The sequence below is a fragment of the Leptonychotes weddellii genome, chromosome 2 (assembly GCF_054177405.1).
Source record: "Leptonychotes weddellii isolate Sample4059 chromosome 2, ASM5417740v2, whole genome shotgun sequence".
Lineage (NCBI taxonomy): Eukaryota > Metazoa > Chordata > Mammalia > Carnivora > Phocidae > Leptonychotes > Leptonychotes weddellii.
The window spans coordinates 23215771-23224619 of record NC_138370.1 but is presented as its reverse complement, the minus strand read 5'-3'; the positions used below and the strand labels follow the sequence as shown (position 1 = coordinate 23224619).

The 8849-nt window shown below is 38.3% G+C and overlaps 1 protein-coding gene across 1 annotated transcript in view; it reads left to right on the top strand.

The window, feature by feature from the left end:
- The window catches only part of GTF2E2 (general transcription factor IIE subunit 2), a 66758-nt gene extending 62493 nt beyond the window's left edge, over nucleotides 1-4265 (top strand). The window contains exons 7-8 of the mRNA XM_081808600.1: nucleotides 2446-2561; nucleotides 3750-4265. Coding sequence (XP_081664726.1) covers nucleotides 2446-2561; nucleotides 3750-3866 — 233 coding nt within the window. The 3' untranslated portion in view covers nucleotides 3867-4265. The remainder of the gene's footprint in view (nucleotides 1-2445; nucleotides 2562-3749) is intronic.
- The last annotated feature ends 4584 nt before the right edge of the window (nucleotides 4266-8849 follow it).

Here is an 8849-nt window from a genome sequence, read left to right as displayed (position 1 = left end):
CCATATATACAATGGAATATTACTCAGCCATCAGAAAAGATGAATACTCAACTTTTACATCAACATGGATGGGACTGGAGGAGATGATGCTAAGTGAAATAAGTCAAGCAGAGAAAGTCAATTATCGTATGGTTTCACTTATTTGTGGAACATAAGGAATAACATGGAGGACATTAGGAGAAGGAAGGGAAAAATGGGGAGGGGGAATTGGAGGGAGAGATGAACCATGAGAGACTATGGACTCTGAGAAACAAACAGGATTTTAGAGGGGAGGGGGGAGAAGGGATTGGTTAGCCCGGTGATGGGTATTAAGGAGGGCACATACTGCATGGAGCACTAGGTGTTAGTACAAAAACAATGGATCGTGGATCACCACATAAAACCAATGATGTATGGTGACTAACAAAACATCATAAAATTAAAAAAATAAAGGACACCACAGGGATGGAAGAAGCAAAAAAAAAAAAAATCTGTAGAATTTTAGTTTTTTCTAATTTACATAAATGAGATCACCCCATATCTGTTAGCCAATCCTTAGGTGTTTTATACTGCTTTCGTTAGAGGTCTTAGCACCCAAAAGAGATGATAGAGGTCAGATGATGATGATAACTATAACAGGTATAGTTTTTTTCTTTGTGGGAGATACATACATTAACTCTAATGTCTACAGCTCTATGAGACCGGTGGTATTATCCCTGTTATACAGATCAGGAAATTGAGGCAGAGGGGTTAAGTGACTTGCCCCGTGTTACGTAGTAAATGGAGTGCCTGGATTCACACCCAGGCCATCTGGTTCCCAGGCTGTACTGTACGAGTCTGCTAATTTTGCGTTTCACAGGAAAGATCTGGGCATAGCCAAAACGTGAATGAGTTATTTAGGAATTTACATAAAACCTCTTTAATGAGTTTGCTTATTTCCTTTCCTTTGCTGGCATACTTTGTTACACAGTTTTCATTGTTAGCTTAAGTGGGACAGGGATCTCTTCAATTCAGAGGATCCAATCTGAATTTGTAAATTCTAGCTTGTTTTTCTTTTCTGTTAGATTTCTAAATCTGTTCTTACTTTATTTACTATAGTTTAGAGCATGCCTGACTGTCATGATACTTGGAGATCTTCTGCCAAAATAAATCCATCTGCTTTTAAATTTGATATCCCCTAATCATTTGCTGTTTTCAGAAAACAGAAAAGCCAAAAACCAAACTGACAGAAAAAGAAAATAGAGCGTTCAGATCTTGGTTTCTAGATAACATTCTCCAATAAATGCAGTCCGGACTCCTTGATGAAATGGTTGATTCCAAGTTTGGGGAAATATGAGCTTGGAACATCTTTTGGTACTAGAAAGTAAGTGCTCAACAAAACAAAAAGAAAAAGGAAAGCAAGTAAAAAAGATACAGGGACAGTCTGAAGGGGCTCTGAATAACCAGAGCCAGCAAGTTTGAATAACAATGATAGTAATTGATTCTAATCCGTAAAATAAGTATCCATGAGTCCATACTACATCAAATAACAACTGAATAAATGGAGAAAGAATAGTCCTTCCTTACAGTAGAATTCTAATTTACACATCTGGAAGGAATGATGGAAATAATTTGCCAATAGGCAGACCCACAAGTAATAATTATAGGCAGGAGCTATCAGTGGATGCTAAAGTTAGCAAAAAGTGTGATGAGAAGTGGAGTATTTGCTTAGTCTCAGTAGATTTCCCCATAAGGTCCTCATTAATTACAAAGGGAAAAATAATAGCTTCATGGTGGAGAACTCTGACAGATACCAGCTTCACCAGCGATCAGTTTATCAGCCTCAGTAATAAGACATTGACATCATGTACCCTTTGCACTGAGAAGGGCGCGTCATTTCTGTGATATTCTTGCCAAAAATGTATAACTTCAGTATAATCATGAGGAAACACTAGACAACCCCAAAGTGAAGGCCATTCTGTAAAATAACTGAGCCAAACTCTTCAAGAGTCTTTATGACCTCTTGGTCCCCCATCTCCAGGTTTTTTGGTTTCCAAAGTCTCTCTTGTTAATGAACTGTTATAGCTTCTTACCCCATATAAAACTTTGATTCCCTATCTCCTTTCATGTTTCTTTTTACTGATAGAGGAAATGGAGTATCCTGAGCTCAGGGGTTGAACAGGAATTTTTAACTGTTTCATTGGAGAGAACTGCTTTTTGGACTAAAAGGAGAATGTCAGCTTCAGGGAGTTTTCAGGGACACAGCCCTTCATTACCAGACTCCGAATAGAACACTACTGTTCCCAGCCCCTTCTGCTACTCACGGTCCAGCATTTGAGTGTTCTTGTCTTACTTCCTTTGATTTTATAATGAAATCTTAGGTGTGCAGTTTTAGACCAGAGGAGATAATAGCGAGGCCTGGATTTTTATCACAAATGCTATAGCTTGTAAACATCTGTTGTAAAATCACTACTATCTTGTTGGCAGAGTTTCAGAAACTCTGGAGGAGCGTCACTGTGGATTCAATGGATGAGGAGAAAATTGAAGAATATCTGAAGCGACAGGGTATTTCTTCCATGCAGGAATCTGGACCAAAGAAAGTGGTATGTAGTCTCTTGAGGGGAAAAAAAAAAAAAAGTAATCCTCTGTTCTTTGAACTGTGAGCCTGCTTCCTGTTCTCTCTGAAGAGCGGTAGTTGGTTCTCTCTTCCAGTTTTTTCTCAGTGTCCTAATCAGTGATCTTGGTCAGATGCAAACCAGATCATGTCTGATTTATTGGGGGCCAGTGGATCTCTGTCCCCGGGTGCTGCGGCCCAGGCATGTGAGAGCTTTCCTCATTACCCCTCCAGCCCCTGTCTTAGCAGGGACTACTCTTAAGGTCGAGTCATACCCAACATTTTCTAGTGCCCACATGTTGCCTTCCCAGTTTCTAAAAGGAGCTTGCTTCGTCATCTTGGCCTTCAAGACCTTAATTATGCTCCCCTCCCCCTTGCTCCCTGTGGTCTTGGTCCCTGGCTCCGCCTCAGCCCTGATCACATCGTTGTCCTTGTTAACTTTCAGATTCCTTAGGAACCAGATACTGTATAGTCCCAAAGCCCGATCAAAGGAGGGGTTTGTAATGGAAAGATGACTTGTGAATTGCCTTCTGCCAGCTAATCAGTTGTCTGTAGTCCAAGGACAAACCCAGTTTGGGGAATAATTCACCAACACCCTAACTGTAGGTGCTCTGCTCCTCCCCCTTTCCCATGTCTACCGTCAGTCTTTGTAACTTGCCTTCTTTGGGATTTTGTGTGTGTGTGTTTTATTCAGTGAATTTGTAGGACTCCCTAAAAGGTTGGATTTATTGCCCAGTGATCTCCATGAATTAGTGTAATTGCAGCACTTTTTTATGAGTTATTTTCTCCTATCGTTGCTTAGTTTGTTGACTTTCTTTTAAAAATGTGATTTTAAATTTCAAGGACACAGAAAAGAATGGAGAATAATATTTAACAAATCTTTGTGTGCGTAGCCACTTCCCAGTTTTGCTGTATTTCGGTATTTTGCCTTATTTACTTCAGATCTTTTTTTATTGGTAATGGTGGATGTATTTTTAAACCTAAGTATCGAGAATCGTTCTGGGGAGTTTCTTGTGCCAGCCCCGTTATTCCCGGTGGCGGTGTGCACGTCTGTGGTTGGGGGTTGGCGTGGGCAGCTGGGCCACCTAGCAGGAAGAAAGGCTTCTGCACATCGTTAGTAAATTCTTGCTATTCAGCCCTTCTGAGTAGCTGTTTCTGTTTTTACCTTTTCTTGTAGGCCCCTATTCAGAGGAGGAAAAAGCCAGCTTCACAGAAAAAGCGACGGTTTAAGACCCACAACGAACATCTGGCTGGAGTGCTGAAGGACTACTCTGACATTGCTCCTGGCAAATAGCAAACAGTTTTGTTCATGAGCAGAGTTAACAAAGTCAAGATCTTTCTTGTTGATGCTGGGCTCTGAAGACTGTCTTCCCATTCTACTTCTTGGACTGAGGAGAGGAGCAGTTCAGTTTACAGAACAAGAGCAAATTACCAAACTCAAAGCTTACTTTAATTGAATGGGCTAATGAGATATGTGATATTCCCTGTTAACCTTCTGTTACTTCTGGGGGAAAGGCGCTTAGCATGCATGCAAGTGTCTTTGCTACTTATCTCTATTTCTAAGTGGTTCCTGGTTCCATTTCTCTTCCTTTATTACTTTAGAACAAGTTTGCAGATAAATAGTCTTGAATGCAATATTTGTTTATTCCAGAAGAACATATTTATAATAAAATCATTGTAGAAGGAACTCTAAGATGTTAGTGAATTCAGTTTGTTTCTTTCTGTCCTTGGCAATGGCAGATGGCAGCTCCGGTCTTTAACTCCCACAGGATGCATGTTTGGGATGTTGTTGAAGACTGTGATTTGTGCTGTGGTGCTGAGCATATGGATCTCACAGTTGGAACACAAGATGTGCCTCTTGTTAGCAAATGTGGCAATAAAGATACACTACATGTGATTTTTAAGGTTTTTTTTTTTTTTTAAGCCTAAATCAGTACTGAGCTTCTTGGATTTTGCAAGTCCTTTTGGCTCATGCCATCTCCAACAAAGATAGGTAGAGTCTTCTTGCCAACCTGAACGTCATCTTTACCCTGTTCCAACCCTCATGGGATTTGACCCTGATTTTTTTCTTGGGGAGACTCCCTCGGTCTTCCCACTGGCTGAGCTCAGAGCCATTATCAAAGATGTGGGTTCTTAGCAGTCATGGTGATATACAGGAAGGAAGTCTGTGTGGTTATTGCAGCCTTCTGTGGTAAACTACCTGTTTTCCTTACCTCTGCTTGTTACTTGGTATGGTGGTCCTTTGGGTTGGTTCTTAGAGTCCTCATATCGTAAATTGAAATTGCAGTGGGTTATAAAAATAAGGTTCAGTGTTCTCAAGAAAGGTGTGAGCAGTAAGTACTTTGTGCAGATCATGAGCTTTTTTGCTGTTTTAGTTCTCTTTATCCTTCTGATTTGTGTCTCATCCATTTACATAGTCCTGTTTTTGTTTCCTCTTTCTTACATCCCAGCCCCAGAACATGGCCCCAGAAGATGTAAAGCTGAGGGTCCGCACGGTAATTTAGAACACGGGAAACTCAGTATGTCTTTGTTACCAGGTTTTTTTGTTTTTGTTTTTGTTTTTTTGCCAGTAAGGAGGAACTTCTAATGTCTTATGACATAAAACTAGTTTTCTTGTAGAAATTCTGAAGCTAGCTTATCTCTAAGTATGCCTACTTTTGGTGGTCTGTATACATCATTCTGTTTTATTTTCCAGTAATATTGAGGTATAGTTGACATACAGCATGACTTTAAGGTGTACAGCATAATGATTTGACTTATATATATTAGGAAATGATAACTACAGTAAGTTTAGGTAACATCCATCATCTCCTGTAGGTACAAAAAATAGAAAAAAATTTTTTCCATGTGGTGAGAACTCATAGAATTTACTCTTAATATATGCCACATACACCTTCCATATATGCCACAGAGCAGGGTTAGGGTCATCATCCCGCTGTACATTACATCCCAGTCCTGACTTATCTTGGAACTGAAATTTGTACCATTTGACCACCTCCACCCAATTTCCCCTGCCCCACCCCTGCTTCTGGTAACCACAAATATTATTTCTTCTATGAGTTTTTATTTTTTTGGTTTCACATATAAGATCATACAGTATTTTCCTTTGTCATATTTCACTTAGTGTAATGCCCTCAAGGTCCATCCATGTTGTTTCAAATGGTAGATTTCATCCTTATTACAGCTGAAGTATTCCATTATAGAATAATATTCTCTTCCATCCACATCTTTATTCACTCATCTGTCGATAGACGCTTAGGTTGTTTCCATGGGGTGCAGATAGCTCTTACACATACTGTTTTCATTTACTTCGGGTATATTCCCAGAAGTGGGATTGCTAGATGACTTGGTAATTCTGTTTTTAATTTTTTTGAGAAAACTCCACATTTTCTGTAGTGGCAGTACCAGTTTACAAACCCACCATCAGTGCACAAGGGTTCCCTTTTTTCCACATCCTTGCCAGCATTTGTTACTTCTTTTTGATGCTAGCCATTCTAATAGCATCAGAATACTTCATTGTGATTTTAATTTGCACTCCTCTAATGATTAGTGACGTTCAGCATCTTTTCATGTGCCTGTTGGCCATTTGTATATTTTCTTTAGAAAAACGTCTATTTCAGGTCTTTTGCCCAGTTTTTAGTTGGATTTCTTTTCTTTCTTTTTTTTTTTTGCTATTGTAGGAGTTTTATATTTTTGAATGTTAACCTCTTATTAGATACATGGTTTGCAGATATTTTTTTCCCAATTTGTACGTTGCTTTTTCATTTTGTTGATGATTTCTTTGCTGTGCAGGAGCTTTTTAGTTTTATATAGTCCCATTTGTTTATTTTTATTTTATTTTTTTAAAGATTTTATTTATTTATTTGAGAGACAGAGAATGAGAGAGAGGGGGGAGGGTCAGAAGGAGAAACAGACTCCCTGCCCAGCAGGGAGCCCGATGCGGGACTCGATCCCGGGACTCCAGGATCATGACCTGAGCCGAAGGCAGTCGCTTAACCAACTGAGCCACCCAGGCGCCCCTCATTTGTTTATTTTTTATTTGTTGCTTGTGCTTTAGGTGTGATTATCTGAAAAATCACTGCTAAGATCCATGTCAAAGAGCTTTTCTCCTGTGTTTTTTTCTAGGAGTTTAATGGTTTCTACTCTTACATTTAAGTCTTTAATCCATTTTGAATTAAGTTCTGGGAGTGGCATAAGGTAGAGGTCTAGTTTCATTCTTTTATGTATGAGTACCCAATTTTCCCAGCACCATTTATTGAAGCAACTCTTCATTGAGAGTTCTTGGCTCCCTTATCAAATATTAGTTGACACTATTTGTTAATAATATTTGATACTGTTTCAGTTACTATAGCATTAATACAGCTTGAAGTCAGGAAGTGTGATGCCTCCCACTTTGTTCTTTCTCAAGGTTGCTCTGGCTATTTGGGGTCTTTTGTGGTTCCTTATAAATTTTAAGAGTGTTTTTCCTACTTCAGTAGAAAATGCCATTGGAATCTTGATAAGGATTTCTTCGAATCTGTATATTGCTTTGGGTAGTATGGACATTTTAACAATATTTATTTGTCCAATTAATTTAGTCTGTGAACACAGAATACCTTTACATTTGTCTTGATTTCTTTCATCTGTGTCTTGTAGTTTTCAGTCTAGAGCTCTTTCACCCCCGTGGTTAACTTTATTCCTAAGTACTATATGTTGTTTTTGATGCTTTTGAAAATGGGATTTTCTTTTTTCTTTTTCAGATAATTTGTTGTTAGTTTATAGGAAAGTTGCTGATTTTTACATGTTAATTTTGTTTCCTGCAACTTCACTGAATTTGTTGATTAGATCCAGCAGTTTTTTTGGTGGAGTCTTTAGGATTTTCTTTCTATAAAATCATGTCATTTGCGAATAGGGACAGCAGTTCTGATGCTTATTTTTCTTGCTTGATTGTTCTGGTTAGCACTTCCAGTACTGTGTTGAATAGGATTGGTGAGATTGGGCACCCTTGTCTTGTTCCTGATCTTCAAGGAAAAGCTTTTAACCTTTCACCATTAAATACGATGTTAGCTGAGGGCTTGTCATATATGGCCTTAACTCTGTTGAGGTATGTTCCTTTTGTATCTGATTTGTTGAGTTTTTATCGTTAAGTGGATGTTGAATTTTGATAAATGCATTTTCTGTATCTATAGATATAATGATTTTTTTCTTTCATTTTATTAATGTGATGTATCACACTGATTGATTTGCATATATTAAACCATCCTTGCATCTTAAGGATAAATCTCTCTCTGTCTTTCTCAAATAAATTTGATCATTATGAAAGAGCTTAATGTGTTGCCAAATTTGGTTTGCCAGTATTTTACTGAGAATTTTTGCATCTGTGTTCATCACGGATATTGGCCTATAGTTTTTTCTGGTAATGTCCTGTTTTGGCTTTGGTACCATTGTAATGCTTGCCTTGTAACATGAGTTTGGGAGTGTTCACTCAGAGTTTTTGGAAAGGTTTGAGAAGGATTGGCATTAATTCTTCAAATATTTGGTAAAATTCATTCTTTGAAGCCATCTGGTCTTGGGCTTTTCTTTGTTGGGGGATTTTTGATTGCTGATTCAGTTTCCTACTAGTAATTGGTCTATTTAGATTTTCCACTTATTCTCGATTCAGACATGGTAGGTTGTATTTTCTAATAAAATTTTCCATTTCGGAGAGCCTGGCTGCCTCAGTCAGTAGAGCACAAAACTCTTGATATTGGGGTCCTGACTTAAGCCCCATGTTGAGCATAGAGCTTACTTAGAAAAACAAAAATTTTTTTCCATTTCTTCTAGGTTGTCCAGTTTGGTGTACAGTTGTTCATAGTAGCCTCTTAGGATCCTTTGTTCTTCTGTGATATCAGTTGTAATGTTTCCTTTTTCGTTTATAATTTTGTTGATTTGGAATCTCTCTTTTTCTTGGTTAGTCTAACTAAATGTCAATTTTATCTTTTCAAAGAACCATCTCTTTGGTTAATCTTTTCTATAGTTTTTCTGTTCTCTATCATAATTTTTTTTTTAATTTTCACATCTAGCTTTTTAATTTTTTTTAAGATTTTATTTATTTATTTGAGAGAGAGTGAGCATGAGCAGGGGGAGGGGCAGAAGGAGAAGCAGACTCCCCATTGAGCAGGGAGCCCAACATGGGGCTCAATCACAGGACCCTGAGGTCATGGCCTGAGCCAAAGGCAGATGCTTAACCAACTGAGCCACCCAGGTGCCCCAAATAGAAATCATTAAAAAAAAATTTACCAAGACTTATTTTTTTGGC